The 17,752-nt window shown below is 39.9% G+C and overlaps 1 protein-coding gene across 1 annotated transcript in view; it reads left to right on the top strand.

The window, feature by feature from the left end:
- Positions 1 to 1,033: 1,033 nt before the first annotated feature.
- The window catches only part of CCNY (cyclin Y), a 239,846-nt gene continuing 223,127 nt past the window's right edge, over positions 1,034 to 17,752 (top strand). Inside the window, exon 1 of the mRNA XM_079107713.1 lies at positions 1,034 to 1,346. Coding sequence (XP_078963839.1) covers positions 1,193 to 1,346 — 154 coding nt within the window. The 5' untranslated portion in view covers positions 1,034 to 1,192. The remainder of the gene's footprint in view (positions 1,347 to 17,752) is intronic.

The following is a 17,752-nucleotide window of genomic DNA, read 5'->3' as shown; positions in this document are numbered from 1 at the left end:
TTCCAGTGTGACAAAAACCGACCTCATTTAAAAAGTGAAACAAGGGTGAGTTGTATTAACTTGTCTACGTCTTATGAACCTCTAGGAACTCAAACATCTTGTACCTAATTCGCCATTAAAATAGCTCTTAAGTCTCCAAGATTTATTTTGGGTCTTAAAACAAGATCACTATCATGACCTCGGAAAAAGTTCTAAACAGAAGAACCTAACTTCCATTAAGGCCTAATTTCTTCAGACGCTTTTAATAATACTGGTAATAGTAAAAGCTTCCGCGGTCCCCCAGAGGCCGGGGCGGGCCCTGCGTTCCCCGGGCCGCGCCAGTGTCCCCCACGCCGACCGGTGTCCCTCTGCTGCACTCTCGCGGATTCTGACTTCTCCGCTTACTCCCCGGGGTCCGGGAACCCGCCGGCGTGGGGCCGCCAGACACACCTCTTAAACCGGCGGCCCAGGGAGGTTGAGGGAGCGAGACCAGTAGAGGAAGGATCTCCAGGGGCCGAGTCCCCCTCGCAGTAGCTGACGGCCGGGCGCCGCGTGGAGTCGGCCCGGCCCGCGGGGCGACCCCGCACCTCCCTCAGCCCCGGATCTGCTTCCAGGGCAGAGGGAAGAGGCGGCGACGGGGCGGGGCAGGGGCTGCGGCGGGGGCGGGCGCGCCGGCGGGGGCGGGCGCGAGCATCCTCCCGCCGCACCGCACAGTACCTCGCCGCGCCAGCCGAGGGCCGCGCCCACGCCCTCCCGGCTGCCCGGCGCGCACCCGCGTGTCCCCGGCCTGAACCGGAACCGCTTGCGGAGGCCGCCGCTGCCTTGGGGCACCCGGTGCCGACAGCGAAGCGCGGGGGGAGGCGGCCTGCGCGGCGCCGCCCGCCATGGCCGCGGCGGGGTGAGCTCCGCACGGCGGCCGCAGTCGCCCGGAACCGAGCGCTCCTCCGCCCCGGACAGGCCCGCCGGGCTCGGGCGGGCGCGCACGGAGCCCGAGGGGAGCTGGTGCCGCCGCCCGCTCGTTGCCACCGCCGCCCGCTCGTCGCCGCCGCCCATGGCGAGGCCCCGCCGCCGCCGCCGCTGCTGACCCGGCGGCCGGCCGCGGCTTCCGCCCCCTCCCGCGGCGGCGGCGGGCGGGCCTCCCTCCACGCCCCCGCGCCCCGCACGGGGGACCGGGAAGAAGGCTAGAGCAGCAGGAATCGGGGGGCAGCCGAAGATGGGGAACACTACCTCGTGCTGCGTGTCGTCCAGCCCCAAGCTCCGGAGGAATGCCCACTCCCGGCTGGAGTCCTACCGGCCCGACACGGACCTGAGTCGTGAGGACACGGGCTGCAACCTGCAGCACATCAGCGACCGGGAGAACATCGACGGTGAGCGCGGGCGGCGGCCCCGCAGAGCCCCCTTCCGCAGCCCCGCACCCCGCCCGCTGCGCCTGGGCGCTCAGCTGCACACCCCGCGTCGGCGCGGCCGTGCTGCTTCTGCTCTCAGCCACTTTCTGTCACCCGTGCTTATCTGGCTCTTGGTCCGCGCCACTGGGCGCCCGGTTCCCGCATCTTCTGAGCTGCCCCCAAGGTTTCCCCACAAATGAGCCGGGAAACTTTGCCAGCCGTGGCTCGGAAGCCTCGCGGGGCTGATCGTGGGGAATGGTTGTGTGCAGATCGCGAGGTGACATGAACTGGGTCCTTGTACAGACCTGAGCGGTCAGTGCGGCGACTGAGAGTCTGGGGGTTCCAGGCACTGACCGAATGTAGCCTGAGGCCAAGTTAGGCGCGACGAGGGAAAGCGTGTTTGTCCGTTCAAAAGGGAAGGAAAATAAAAAAAGTTGTGCCTTGGCATAACTGAGAAGTGAATTTCCATTTTGAAATTATGGACCTTAGTTGCCCTGAGTCGGTTTCCCGGACACTTTAAAGTTGACTCCACTGGTCTGTCCCCTACCCTTGTTGCAGTTAAAAATGAAAACATCGCAAGGAAAAAAAAAAAAAAAAAAACCAAAAAACTGTGTCTGTGTGTGTGTGTGTGTACACACACATGTATATTCTTATATCTATATTCAGGGGAAAAAATGTGACAGGAGGATGGTTGTAAGATAGGAGTCAAATACCTTTACCTGAAATGCTTTTAAGAAGATTGTCACACAGCTTTGGGTTAAGTCACCTAGTTTTTGCGTGGATTTGAGTTATAGTCCTATGAATTTGGTTCATCTGGGTAACTTTTGGTTTGGCCTAGAGTTTGTGTAAAAGAAAAAACAAAGGACTCATTACTGAACCTGGTAATATTTATCTTTTGGCTGTGCAATATCCTTGTTTTATCAGCTCTCTGGCCTATGAATAGCTACATAAAATACAGTTTACATAATTTTCAACTTTAAAAAATTTGAAATTAGAAATTTATTTTTATGAAAACTTGATTTTTCTTTTTCTTTAACACTCAAATCCTCTTACCGTTAAAATCTAATTGAATTAATATGAAAAATATTCTTGTGTGACTGAATTGACAAAACTCTCTTAATTCATTCTTGTTGAGTTTAGGATGGGGCATTCCCTTTAATATAGAAAGCCATATTTAATCGCTGAAAGAATTTTCTCATTGTTTGGCTTCTGTTAATTTTTTCAAAAGGGTAATTTCCTCTTAAGATGACAACTTTATTAAATAAGTACCATACATAGACTAATACAACATTTGGTTTATAATAGGTGCTTAGTAAATTCTAGGTCCTTATGTCTTTTCTGTTGTTGTTACTTTAGCTGTCCATTATCTTAGCCTGTTCTTTGCATGTCTTTAAACTACATTCCATTCTTTATTTTGGCATTTATATATGTTAAAGCATCTAGAAGGATATCAAGGCCAGAACTGCTATAGCCCCAAGCTTTTAATAAATGTTTGGCATTTAGTAAAGTTTTAGTATTATATTTTAAAGGAAGCAGTCAATGAATGAGTTTATTATAGGAAGCTGTTAACTAGTCCTACACAATGTGGACAGGCAACAACATTTGGAAATTTTTTTTCTTTATGTTGTATACTCATATTTGGTAGATGCTTTATGTTTTAAACAATAGATAATTTAAAAAAAGGAAAAAAAGTTTTCGCATTTCTAAGTGCCAAGCTGCATAGTATTTTTATGGATTTTAGCAATGAAGAGGCATATATATGTGTGGTGTGTGTGTGTGTGTGTGTGTGTGTGTGTGTGTGTAGTATGTAATTGTGACCAGCTATTTGGCACTAAGGCTTAGAAGGATTTTGCCAGTGGACAATGCAGTAGTATGGTGTGTTATTTCATTTGAAAGAAATCTAAGTTTCAGTGATCCAGTATTTTTGAGAGAATTTTTGGAAGATCACGACTTCTTTTTTGGTGGGGTTGCTGGGTACTGGGGATTGAAACCAGGGTGCTTTACCCCTGAGATACATCCCCAGCCCTTTTTATTTTTTATTTTGAGGGTCTCACTAAGTTGGTTAGTTGCTGAGGCTGACCTTGAATTTGGTTTCCTCATACCTTCGCCTCCTGGGATTACATATGTGTGCTACCACACCTGGTCATCAACTCTTCTTTTACAGATTTGGGATGGTTTTGAGAATGCAAAGGGCAAGTAAGATAGTTTCTAATCTCGGTTGTAGTATAATTTCACCCTGTGAGCTAATAGTATTTCATATAATGTTGCTAGTTTAAACTCAGAAATTATAAGTTACCATTTAAACACTGTTCTGTCTCTCAAAATCAGTTATTATTACTTCTAGGATTTATCTGCCTGGCAGTTCTCAGCATTGATTTCATTACTTTTTTTTTTTTTTTCAGCATTGGTTTTTAGTTTGACGGAAATTCATATGTCTTTCCTGTTCCTGGACTTTAGTATTAATGTTTATTTAAGGTTCTCCAAGAAATTCTAAGATGCAGCTGGGCTTGAAAATCATTGATTGAAAATGTTACCTGCTGTTCAGTTAATTTTAGTAGCAGTTCTTGTGATATCAGAGACTTGGAGAAGAGAACAGATTTGTTCAGTTTAAGAAATTCATATATGTATGTATACACATACATGTACACACACTGTATGTCTACATATACCTATATTTGTCTATTTGTATTGGAGATTCTGAGTTCTGTATTATTAGGTTGCATAACTGTGGATTCATCCAACTGCAGATAAAAAAAATTCTAAAAATTGTGTCTGCAGATAAAAAAAAATTCCAAAAAATTTTGTCTTTATGAATACATACAAACTTTTTTCATTATTCCCTGAACATACAGAATTACAGCTATTTGCATAGTATTTATATTCAGTATTATAGGGATGATTTGAAGTAAATGGGGGAATGTGTGTAGGTTATATGCAAATATTAAGCCATTTTATATAAGGGACTTGAGCATCTGTGAATTTTGTTTCCTGCTGGGGTCCTGGAACTAGTGTTCTGCAAATATAGAGGGATGACTGTATATTGACTGTTAGATTATGAGAACATTTTAAAACTACATCTCAAGAATTCTCCATTCCAGTATAATCAAAAACTGAAGTGGGACTAGGGATATCAATCAGGAGTGGAACAATTGCCTAGCATGCGTAATGACCTGGGTTTAATCCCCAGTAACTACAACAACAACAACAACCCCTGACCCACCCCCCACTTCCAGAAAACAAAAAAAAAAAAACCCCAAAACGCTGAAGTGCTCAAGTGTCTTATATTTTGAAAAACATCTCAGGCAACTACCAGTGTTGAAAGTTTCAGTGTTCTTGGATCTTCTATGATAGCTTAGTTTCTTTAAATCACAGAGATACAACATGTATCTGTTTTCTCCACCTCACTCCCAGACACACAAAGGGGTGATATTTGTCCCATAGAATTTAGTGACTGAGATAGGGTAGGTAGACTTCTGTGATATCTCTGGCAACTTGCTGTATCTTTGTACTCAGTATAAGTTAGTGTTAGGTTATTTGTTTTTTAAATTGTATTAGACTCATCTGTTCTCCAACTATTTCTCCAGTCATTCAGAGTTTTAAGCAAGAAGATCATTTAATGGAGATAGTAGTAACTGGAACATGCATGTATTTCTTACTCTGTCCTGAATGCTGCTCTAAGTACATGGCTTCTGTTCAAGAGTTCACAATAATCCTATGGGTACTAATATTATTGTAAGACAAAGAAATGAGGCATAGAGAGGAGAAATGACTTGCCCAAAGTCACACAGCTGAGAAATGGCAAATCTTGTTTGACCAGCTGTTACACATTGTCTAGCCTGGGGTTGCCTTTTGGGATAGGATGTTTCCTGTCATTGTATTATACCCATAATTTCTCTTTCTTTCTACCTCCCTCCCTCCCTCCCTTCCTTCCTTCCTTCTTTCCTCCCTTTTTCTTTCTTTCTTTTCTTTTCTTTTTTTCCTTTTGGTTCCAGGGATTGAACCCAGGGCTACTTTCCTGGTCCTTTTTCATTTTTATTTAGAGACAGCATCTCAGTGAGTGGCTTAGGCCTTACTAAATTGCTGAGGCTGGCTTTTAATTTGCAGTCCCACTACCCCAGCCTCCTCAGCTGCTGGGATTTGTAATCCCACCACACCTGATTTACCTATGGGTTCTTAAAGAATAAATTTTATATGTCTACAACATTTAGTCTAGACTTCCATGATTAGATGGGAGTAGATGAGGGATGAACTAAAGAGACTTTAAAATGTGATGAGGTCAAATAAATCAGAATTACTGGAACATCTGTACTGTAGTATCTTTTTGGGGTTTTGCTTCAAAGTGATTGATGGCAACTGTATCCTTTTATAACTTGCCTGCCATCCATGACAACTCAGTGCTTGCTTGCCTCATCCCAGATCCAATCTGCTAGGAAAGCATGACTCTCTGCCTTCAGAATATATCTAGAATCTGATTGCTTCTTAAAAACCTTTTCGTTGCTCTTCAGACCTAGGTTGTGGTGTGTTCTGCCAACCTCCCTAATCTCCCTGTTTCCACCCTTGCAGCCTTTGAGGTTGAGATCTAATTGAAACTCAAACATGTCACTTCTCTGTACAAAAAATTGCAGCGACTTTGTAGCTCAGTGGTTTAGCACTTGCCTTGCACGTGTGAGGGACTGGGTTTGATCCTCAGCACCATGACTCCTCATTATATATACCAAGGGTATGCCCTTTGTGATCTACTAGGCCTCTTTTCTTACCCACTTGCTGGCTCAATCCACCCACACTAGCCTCCTTTGCATGTTTTTTTTTTTTTTTTTTTTTTTTTTTTTTTTGCGTACCGGGGATTGAACCCAGAAGTGCTTAACCACTGAGGAGCCACATCCCAGCCCTTTTCATACTTTAGAGACATTGTCTCGCCTCCCAAAGTTGTTGAGGCTGGCTTTCAATTTGTGATCATCCTGCCTCAGCCTCCTGAGCCAGTAGGATTACAGTCGTTTGCCACCATGCCTGGCTCAACTATTTCTGCACTGTTCTTGAACATACCAGACACACTGCCACCCCTGGGCCTTTGCACTATTCTGACTGGAATGTTCTCCGTGTACTCTAAGCTAAAGCCCTGACTGCCTTTAGTCTTGGTTCAAGTCTTACTTTTTAACAAGGCCATCTAACATCCCTCCTGCCACTTCACAGCAATCCTAGTATGCATTTTCCATACTACTGTTTTCTGATACTGAATCAGCTTATGATATACTGTTAAGTATATGCATATATAATAACACCTATTAGAATGGAAGTTCCAATAGTACTTTAGTTGTTGTTCATTGCTGTAACCCAAATGACTACAAAATGCCTGATTACTTGAAAATACTCTAAGTGTTGAATCAACAAGTGACTTTGGAATCAGCATACCATCATATGCATTTATGAGGTGAGGGAGAAATGGGGGGTGGGAAGGTGGTAATGAACAGGACTTTAATAATGAAAGTAGGGTTGTTTCCATTTTAACCTGAGAGGTAGCAGAGAGGGTAAAGCCCTGAAAATGAAACTTTAGAAAGATTTTAATGACTTCTCCCCACCCCCAAACCAAAACTAAAACCCCAACTGAATGGAAAACATGGCTAGTGGGAATATGTTTAACAATGTGAAATGTTGGGTTTTTTTTTCCTTATCTCTTCCAGTGAATGACTTTAGCTATGGTATTTTATCTTGTAGGATCAAAATGAGACTCAAATTCTAAACCAAAAAACACCAGATGAACGTGAAATTATGAACATAGCCCCTCATGTTGATTTTCTAATATTTAATGTTGCAGAATATATAGCAAAATGGTACTTGATCTTTCAGAGAGAAACTGGAAGCCTAAGGGACTCATTCTAAGAACTGGAAAGACAGCTGGAAAAAGTACATTTGCTTTTATAAGTATAGAGCATTCAAGGAGCAATTTTAAGTATCTCTTATAGTATTAGCTTAAACATTATTCTTGGTTTCTTTGAGTATTTGCATTATCCTCATTCTTCAATGTTATTTTTGTTGAGTCTTATCTTAAAACTAGTCTTGGTGGGTAAAACCATACCTATGGACTTTAATTGGAGGCTATTTTTATTAGTCTCACTGCATGCAGGATGTGAGAGGAGACAGACTAAGCATGACTGATTGCGTACTAGCAGCATATAGAAATATGTTTTAAAAGTTTTCCTAGGGAGCTGTTCTTCGCAGAATTGGTTTCCATTTACTTATCTTATTTTTCTCTTTAATTTAGAATCAGAGGGAGTCATTTGTTCCCACACCCTTGTTCAGATAATGAAACTGAGTCTCAGAGACATGTAGTCTCTTGCTTAGGTTACACAGATCATGGGTAGTGGTAGTTGAATTTGCAGTGTGTTAATTCTGGGTCAAGAACTGTGCTAATTACTTGACCTATATTATCTTTTTTTACTCTTCACACTATTCTCCCCATTCTACAGAAGAAATGGAGCCTTAGAGATTAAGAAATTTGTTCATTGTTCTACAACTTGTTGGTAGCAGTTAATCTACCATGTTGTGTGAAAGCTCCATGCCTCAGCTGACCTGTGACAGCTAACTAGGGATGGGTCGGTGTTTAGAATTCAAACCTCCTGTTGTGTGGTCCACTCTCGCTTTAAGATGTTCCCAGTTATGACCTATTTGCTTTTGACTAGCAGTATTTTGTGGTTAGAATTTTAACTTTTCTCCCTGCTTTTTGAGAGGAGTGGTGGTTCCATAATTTTGTGGATTGGCAGATTTTCTTATCCTCTTCTACAAAACTGTCTCTATCATCTTAAATAGATGGATGCCTTTACATTTCTGGCTAGATGAAACTAACACAAAGATTAAATTCATTCCTGCCCAGGAAGGAGCAAAACCAAAAGGAAAGAATAATGAGGGGCAGGTCATGTGAGTGACTTTGGTATTCTGTTTTAGTCTCTTAGGGTCAGAGATTTAGCTCCAAGTGTGTCATGGTGGGGATACTTTAAGGAAACAGTGATGTCTTAAGAGGGCTGTTGACAATATTGTACTTGTCATACTTCAAAGTATGGATCCTTTCATTTTTCAACATTTAGGCAAGAGGGATCAGTCCACAGCATTAATAGTTGATGTAAGTCCCCCTTATACTTTCAGCATTATTCCATTATTTCAGCATGTAGCTGAAAGAAAGGGAGAGTTCACTTTCCCTGCAGCATTTCTCATTATCCTGAAATGTTGAGGATTTTGTTGCTAGGAATCTTGTTGAGGAGACCATTTCTTCTCCATGTTCTGAGACCCAACATTATTCTATTCTGTCTTTCCTGAAGAGCAAAGAAAAGACTCAAGGAGGGTAAATTCAGAGAGAACTTTCTTCAGGGGGATCATAGTGCATGCTTGCAGCTCTATAAAGTGTGGCGGCAGGCAAAGAGCAATAACCTAATAATTGGAAGACCCACATTCCAGATGTGGCTCCACTGTTAATTGTACTGAGCGTTGTCCTCCTCTTCTGCTTAAAAAAAGTGCTTAAAAATACTGCCTTACCTTACATCCTGAAGTAAGAATCAAAATGAGGCCAAAATGCTCAATAAACCAAAAACATTAGATGAATATATGTTATCATGAACATGGCACCTATACTGACTTTCTTGTATTTTGTGAAGTGTGCGCCAAGATGTACAGTTTGAACTGTTCACAGCCAGAGAAACTAGGAGCCCAAGGGACCCATCTTAACAAAGACACCAGTGTGACATTGAAGACATTATAGAAGCATATAACTCATTAGAGCTGGGAAGGGTGAGGTTATATAGAGCTTATGACCTTTGAATGAGAATCTTACTGGCTGTAGAATTTGGAATAAAAATACTTTGCTTTCTACTACTTATTCCTCAGAATTCTAAGTTGTATCTTTCCAAAGTCACATGTGATACCATGCAGTGATGAGTATGTGAAAAAACTTTTTCCTGGCTCTTGAGGATGAGGAAGCTTACCCAGGCAGTTTACTGTCATAAGAGCCACATTCCTAGGAATGTCAGCATGCACCCTTAGATGGAAGGTGAAGCTAGGGCTTGCTTTTTTTCCCTTTATTTCCCAGTGCTGGGAGTTGAACCCAGGGCCTTTTGCATGCTAGGCAAGCACTCCACCACTGAGACACATCCCCAGTCCTGGGACTTTTTTTTTAAAGAAAATTCTTCAAAGAATGAGATTTGGAGCTGTGCATAAATGTACTTTATGTGTGTAATATTTAATTATGTACACATAATAATATAATAGTAATAAGATATCACACAATAATCATAATATTGTACATGATTTTTAATGTGTAATATTTTGTTAAACTATTATTTTCAGCCATTCACGGTGATACACACCTGTAATCCCAGTGGCTCAGAAGGCTGAGGCAGGAGGATCATGGATTCAAAGCCAGCTTCAGCAAAAGCGAGGCGTTAAGCAACTCAGCGAGACCCTGTCTCTAAATAAAATACAAAAAATAGGACTGGGGATGTGGATCAGTGGTCTAGTGCCCTGAGTTCAATCCCCAATGCCCCTCATAAAAAATTAAAATATTACTTTCAATAAAGGGGAACTGATGAACTAAAGAAAAATAAGCTCAACCGTGAGCAGGTTATGAGGGCTGTCTGTGTTAATTTCTTTTAGGAAACAGTCTTTTTGTCTTAGATACACAGTTGAAGAGACCTCAGAAGACATCTAACTCTTCTTTCCCTTTCTCAGCTACTTAAGCCATTTGTAGCTGTCGCTGTGGTTCTCTTACTTTTTCTAGGGACTTCTTTTGCTGTCTGCTGTCTTGGAGAAAGAGGGTCTGCTAAACTAAAATTGAGTATTGTCAGTCTGACAGTGCTCAGATTGGTAGAACCCTGCATTCAGCAAGATTGTGCCTGGAAAGTCTTAGCCACTGACAAGACAGGTCATTTCAGGGCTTGAACAACTCCAAGCTGTTATACTCTTGACAGCTCTGTTGCCTTGCCAGGAAGGTTGCTTTTTAAATACAAAAATGGAAAACCTTGAAATCTTTTTTTTTTTTAACTTCACTTTTCACAGAGTATTGACATGCTATACATTTGTTTTGACTTTGTAAAGAATTACAGTTTTTTTAAAAAGATGGTTAAAAATTGGGCTGAAAGACAATTCTATAAAGGGAGTTCTAAAATGTTTGGACAATGTTAACATCTCTAGGCTAAGTGTCTGGTCTTCCAATAATATACTACTGTGGTTAAAAATGTTTTTTGCTAGCTGCACATGGTGGCACATGCCTGTAAATCCCAGCAGCTTGGGAGGCTGAGGTAGAAGGATTTTGAGTTTGGGGCCAGCCTCAGCAATTTAGTGAGGCCCTGAGCAACTCATTGAGACTTTGTCTTTAAATAAAATACAAAAAAGGACTGGGTATGTGACTCAGTGGTTAAATGCCTCTGGGTTCAAGCCTCGGTACCAAAAAAAAAAAAAAAAAAAAAGATTTTTGCTCTGATGATGTAGTTCAGAGGTAGAACACTTGACTAATGTGTGAGCTTCTGGCTTTGATTCCCATCCCTGAGAAGAAAAATATTTCAACCTGGATTTCATTGTTTTTAGACATGTTACCTAGAATATGTAATTTTAATTCCTGGGTAATTATTTTGTGATCTTTGTCCCTTTGTCAGGATGTGTAGTGGGACTTCATTGGGTGTGATAGATGTGAGTGTCCTGCTCAGCAGAGATGTACCAGCATCTGTAGACATGACAGCTGGCTCCTGGTACTGAGAGAAATACAGCTGGGGTACACTAAAGATAATTGTTAGCAACTACAATTACATCTGTGCCAGTTTGCTTTGTGAGCCTTGTAGCAGTCTTAATTGGGTGGTGAAATGCAAGTCACTTCTATTTTAGACATCTGATTATAGACCTTCTGACTCTGAAGGATGAATAGAAATACTCTGCATGGGAGTTCATGTGTGTTATAGACATAAGTTGCAAAACTGTGACTGTAGTTCTTAAAACATTTAAAAGCAAGTTTTTTACTCTGGATGAATGGTTCTGTTCTTGGTATGCAAAAAGGGAAAAGAAAAGTCATTAAAAATATTTGTTGATATTTGTTTAACTCCTTTACAAATTCAACACTAATCTAGAATCAGTGCATGATTGGGTAGGGTAAGAGATCTGTTTTTTGCCTCTCAAGAAAAGATTACACTCCAAATTTAGAATTCTGCCCATTAATCATTATAGGATTTCAGGATTTTAATTGACTTTTAGGATTATGCTATTTCAGTAAGCATAATCACAGTTATCCTTTAAATTATCTGTGGTAGTGGTTATCATTGTTTTTTCTTTTTTCTTTTTCTTTCTTTCCCTTATGTTACTGGGGATTGAACCTAGGAGCATTCTGCCTCAAAGCTACATCTGCAGTCCTTTTTAAATTTTATTTTGAGATAGGATCTCACTAAATTGCCCAACCTGGCTCGAAACTTGCCATTCTCCTGCTTTAGCTTTGCAAGTTGCTGGGATTACAGGAGTGTGCCACTATGCCTGACTATGGTTCTTATAATAGGTTTTTAGATGTGAATATAGACTTTGTGTGATTCTTAAAGATGCAGGTTTTTTTGTTGCCAGTCTGTGTACCTTGCCAGAGTTCAGGATGAGAAAGAAGTTATGATGCTGTCTGTGGTTTAATACAGTTTCAAAAACTTTAAATTCACAAATCCATCAAGAATTATACTTTCATTTACATTACTTTTGTCAATTTATATTTGTGGGAAAATCTTATTTTTTCACAGCAGTTTTTTTCTCTCAAGGCATGTAAAGGATAACCATTTTTTAAATGTGTAGTCCTTGTTGCTCTTTTATTTGAGGAGTGTTGGTAAATGATTTTTGTAATATCAGAGTTTGCCTTGAGTGTTCTGAAAGCCAGTTTTATTATCAAAGAGATACAAGTTGCTTACTCACTTTAATTTTAGCATATGTTTGACTCTTTCATTTTTCTGTGAGATTAGTCTGATATCTGATTTTCCATTTTTTTGTGGGAGGAAGTCTAGAGGAAGCCTTCCGCTCATTTCCCTCTACACAATCCAGAGTTCCTCCATTCTTCCCTTACCCACACCCCTGCCCTGTGCTTTTATTCTTGGTGATGTTTGTTTGCCAAGAATGACTTGAGCTGCCCAGCAAGCATGATGACTGTTTTCAGAGTCAGTTGGATGGTCTTGCAGAGAAAAGTTCCTGAGAACCTCTGACATGAAATGACAAAATGGGATATTGAAACAAAATTTTCTTATCTTTACTAAATTTTCTGAGAGGAACGTTTGTTGGAGTGTGAACTGTTTTGAGAATGAAACTTATTCTTGTGTCCAGGATACTGTAGGACAGCATAATGACAGGAATAAAAGAAAAGAATGGAGGGACTTGCAAAAAGGAGAGATGGCCAAAATAAGAATCAGAGAAAAGAGTATGTGTAGGTGAATAAGGTTGGAAAGTAGCTTCTAGAAGACAGTCTTTGGTCTGTTTATTGTTGCAGATGGCTTGATGCAACCTTATTCTTCCACCCAGTCTTCTGTGTCTTCGTACTGTATCTGTGTCTTCACTTTGGACATGGAAGGTTGACAGTCAAGGCACTGAATACGTGCTTTGCCCCATGCCATTTATTTCTGGCTTTAACTTTAATTTTAGTGTGTTTGTAATGTATTAAACTGCAATATGGATGTCCACTGGAGAAGGACACTCTGTAAATTGACTATACACATTTTTGTGTTCTATTCCTGAAACTAATTTTTGTAAACTGATTTCTGTCTTGATTAGTCATATTCACATGAGAAAGTGTATTTGCTGAGTCTAGTTTCTTTATGTGAAATTTAGGATCACTTTCAGTAAAGCAGGAGTAAGATGAAGCTATAGCAGTTTCTCAACCTCAGCTCTACTGATATATATACATGTTATTTTTTTTTTTTTTTTTTGGTGAGTTCTTTGTTTTGTTGTTTGGGGCTGTCTTGTCCACTAGAGGATATTTAGCAACATCCCACTTACAGCCCCCAACTCCAGTCATGACAATAAAAAATTTCCCTGGAGGGGACAACTCCTCTAATCCCTTTGAGAATGAGTGAGTGATAGACTCTAGATTCAAGGTGAAAGAAACTCAGTAGAGTGACTTCTGAATGGTTCTTCTTTGTGTTTGTCATATTCAAGGTCTCAGGGAGGACTTCACAGACTCTGGGTTGCACTTCTCCAAGGCACGAGTAACTTCTGATTTTGATGGGAATGATGCCCTACTCCAGTTCTATAAAGAACCAACACCATATTCAAAGAGGGTGCTCCTAGCTATGATTGACAGAAAAGACAGTGCCTGTAGTTCTGACAGTGAATAATGGGATAGCATTCTTTGTGCATGTGAATTATGAATTTCTTTACTCAGATTCACAATTTACTTAAGTTCTTCCCTTATACCTTCTTTCCCCCCACTTTCGTTGCAGTGTATCATATTGAAAGTATGGTACATTTTTCTTCTTTAAGCCTGCAGTTTTACTATTCATTTCAGTTTTAAAATCAGTCTTTTTTTTTTTTTTTTTTTTGTATTTTAGTACTTGGCAGTGGATTTTTTTTTTTTTTTATGATAATTTTTCTGATGAGGAACATAGAAAAAGAATGACTGAGGAGTCTGTGAAGCTCTGATCTAACTAAATTTTCTGTTAGTAGCTTTGGCTTGATTCAAGGGCTCAGGGTAATTTTACATTTTTGTGGACCTTTCAAAGTCTACAGTGTTGTGACCTGGCCTCCTGAGACTGGTGGTGAATAGAACGGATGTTTGATTCAGAGATCTGGTATTTAAGGACATCCTTAGTAGAAAACTTTGTAGGAGGGGCTGGACAATTCTTGTGTTGTTTTCTGTCGCATCATTGCATTCTTAAGGAAAAAAATAGAGATGAGTCTAAACAATTTCATTTCAAGAGTCATTTTCTTTAAGTACACTACTGCTGGGTTGAGGAAATGTAAATGTGGATTTCTTGAGATTGAGACATAGAATTCAAGTCTGGATTTGCAGCTTGCCTAGGTAAGGGAAACTCCAAAGAATGTGGTGGTATAGTATTCCTGACAGTTATGCACAAGAATATTCAAACCAAAAATGTCAGTTCCTTAAAAGTAAATGTTTTATAAATTATACAACTGGAAATGATTTTTGAAGTTGGAGATGTTTTCCAAAAGCCTGAGTTTTGAAAGTGTGTCATCAATTCATGCTTTGTCTATGTAGCACATAACATTTGTTAGGGAAGTTATCATTCTGGAAGCGCACCTAGTCATTAAAGAGGAGATTTTCAACACGACTTTACTGAACACAGAGGGAACTGGGTGGCCTGGCCATTAAGCACCTGGAATAAAAACACACGTGGAAGAAAGAGGGGATAACCAGGTAATTGGAACTGTGACTGCTGGGGCTGTCTTTCTGTGTGTGTAAAACTAGTTAGTAGCTTTATTTGGAGTCATGAGAATGAACATCTTCTTGTTCATATGGAACAACTGTAAGTGACATGGAAGATGAACTCTTCAGAGGGAGTTACTCATGCAGAAGCAGCCATACCTTGGTTATTTTGTCTTCTTTTTGTATTCCAAAGTGACCTGGAATGTTGTTTTTAGAGTGGATCTGATGTTTAAATAAACTCAGTACAAGCCTGATTCCATGAAATATGAGCTCTCTTAGGGCAGGTCTTTCAAGTTTAAAAATGTTTTTTAGTTCTTTGAACTATTTTTTCAAATGCAAAAAATCTGGAAAGTGCACAAAATGGAAATACAGCAGAACATTATATAGTACTAAAACAGTGAGTGCTTAGCAGTTTGTGGGGGGACCAGAGCTATTATCCTGAAAACAGGGAAAATTATGATTATGGAACATTGAAAAAATTGCAAGTTGTATAAAGCCATTGGAACACCATTAACAATAGTTGAACAGATAACTAGCTATTCATTAGGTTATTATGTATAAGGGAGTATGAAATCATATTTTCTTAGTAAAGGTCAGTGCTCCTCTTGAATGTCTTCAACCTAATTATCTAATTCTTGTATACCATGTGATGATTCTCTTTATCCATTGTATGCAGAGAGTAATCACTGAGATCTAAGTTAGCCAAGTTGTTTTGTTTATTTTTGAGTGTATTTTCAGGTATATTTTAAGATGATTGACGTATGATGTTTTGGCCTTCAGTTCACTTGTTTTAGTCCATTTAAATCTTTGTCCAGCCTACATGTCTCTTGTTACTCTTTTTTTTTTTTAATTTGAAAATGAGGTTAATGTTCATGTTGAGATCTTTGTGTGGGCTGGCTCTGATTGAAAAACTCATTGCAAAGCTGTATTTAAAATTTTTTTTATCAGTTCAAAACAGTGATAGTTCTTTAGTTTGAATGTCTTCTATAAAGAAGTTACATAAGCAGAATGTTTTTGTTTTGCAATCAATTATTATTTAATGATATAACCATTAAGAATATTTGTTGGAGAGGTGATTTCATGATGATAGGTGCATGTTGCATTTTCTTTTAATTTCTCATATATTCTGGATTCTGGAAAATGATCAAAGTTGTAGTGTGGAACATAGAATTGATATCTTTAGAATTGTAAAAAATGTTATTTTTGTGAGTATAAGAAGAGAGTTTTCTTAAAATCATAGAATGGTCATACCTCAAGGAACATAGAAATCCTCATTTTACAGTTAAGACAACTGAGCTGCTAACGAGTTGCTCTTCAGCATCACCCAGCTAATTCATAGCAGCTCTAATCTGAGAACAAGTCTCCTGACATTGGGGTCAGAGCTCTTTACTGCTATATGCTATGCCTCTTTTTAAGCTGGTTTCCACAGCATGGTTAACTATCTTCAAGAAGAAATTGGCTCATCTTAATGTTATATGTGATGTTAATCAAGTAAGAATTGTGTCTTAGAGAATTACATTAGTTATAGGCTGTGTAACAGATCACCCCAACATTTAGTAGCCTAAAACAATGTTTATTATTATTCATTTCTGTGTGTCAGGACTCCAGGCATAGCTTAACTGGGAGCCTCTGGCTGAGGGTATCTCTTGAGAATGCAGTTAGTTGTCACCTGGGGCTGTAGTTATAAGACTCAACCAGGGTAGATTCTGCTTACTTTCAAGCTTACTTAAATGGCTGTTGTAGATATCAGGTGCTCAGTGACTGTTGATTGGAGACATCAGTTTTTTTTCCCCCCTCATTGGGCTTTCCTAGAGCAGCAAACAACAAGGCTTCAGCCAGGCCATGTGATTCAAGGAAGAACAAGACACCCACCTCCCTGCCGCAGTCGTGGAAGTTATATATAGTTTTATAACATAAACTCAGAATTGATATTCCATCACTGCTCTTTGTTAGAATCAAGTCACTTAAGGTACAGGCCACACTCAAGGGGATGGTATTATATAGAGAGTGTGAATACCAGGAGATATCTTGGAGGCCATCTTGGAGACTTTATATGACAAGCACTAATTAAGAGTCTGTTGGTCAAATCTGACTTGAGCATACAGGTGGGGAGTAGGAAGAGAAGAGTTGTTATATATGAGAAATTTCTATGGAGATCAAAAGCAAGAAGCTTGAATCTCATAAGAATTTGGAGAAGGGAGTCGGACAGCCTGTAGAAACTGAAGCATGTCTCCTTTAGTATCTTAATTTTAAACTCTCTTATCAGTTTTAGTTGGTCTTATCTTTCTCTGTGTCTCAATTTTACCTTTTTGTAATTCTTTATCAAGTAGTTTTCTTTCTTTGTCTATACATGGTGGAAAATGGGCTCCCAACATAGTTGGTTTTAGGACCTCAAAAATTGACTGGAATCCCTGTGACCCTGTAGAGAGAATTGAGTTGATGGCCTAGTTAATGGGATGGCTCCTCTATGAAAGTTGTCCAGTGGATGTGAACAGGGTCCAAGTTGAAGTTAGGGGTGTACCTATGATTATAGGAATTTTACTTTTGTTTGCTGTGGAGTATGGATAGAGGGGAGGAGTGAATTATCCGTAGGAGCAAATTTCAGAGAAGAGCATTGCAAATAATTTTCTCATGTATATATTTTTTTAAATCCATATTTTATTTCTTCTAAGGAATTAATTGCAAAGTATAGTAGAGATAAGATGAATTAATTTGGGTAAAATTAAAGTGGAGAATGGGTTAATGCTTTTAAAAAAGAAAAAACCTTAGTGGAAAAGCAAGGTTATCTGTATTAAGAAATTAAGAAAAAAAAAAAATGTCTGTGAGGGATGGGGATGTAGCTTAGTGCTCGAGTGCTTTCCTACATGCATGAATGAGGTCCTGGATTCAATCCCCAGTATAGGGGCGGATGAAGGGGAATCTCTGAGACTTTTGTTAACTTGAAAGCTGGAAATTATATTTTTTATTAAAGTTACTGTTTTCCTCTCAAGTTGTCCTGTATAAATACCATCTTTAT

This window comes from Sciurus vulgaris (assembly GCF_902686455.1).
Source record: "Sciurus vulgaris genome assembly, chromosome: 12".
Lineage (NCBI taxonomy): Eukaryota > Metazoa > Chordata > Mammalia > Rodentia > Sciuridae > Sciurus > Sciurus vulgaris.
The sequence above is the reverse complement of the archived record's forward strand: the minus strand, read 5'-3'. Positions and strand labels throughout refer to the sequence as shown.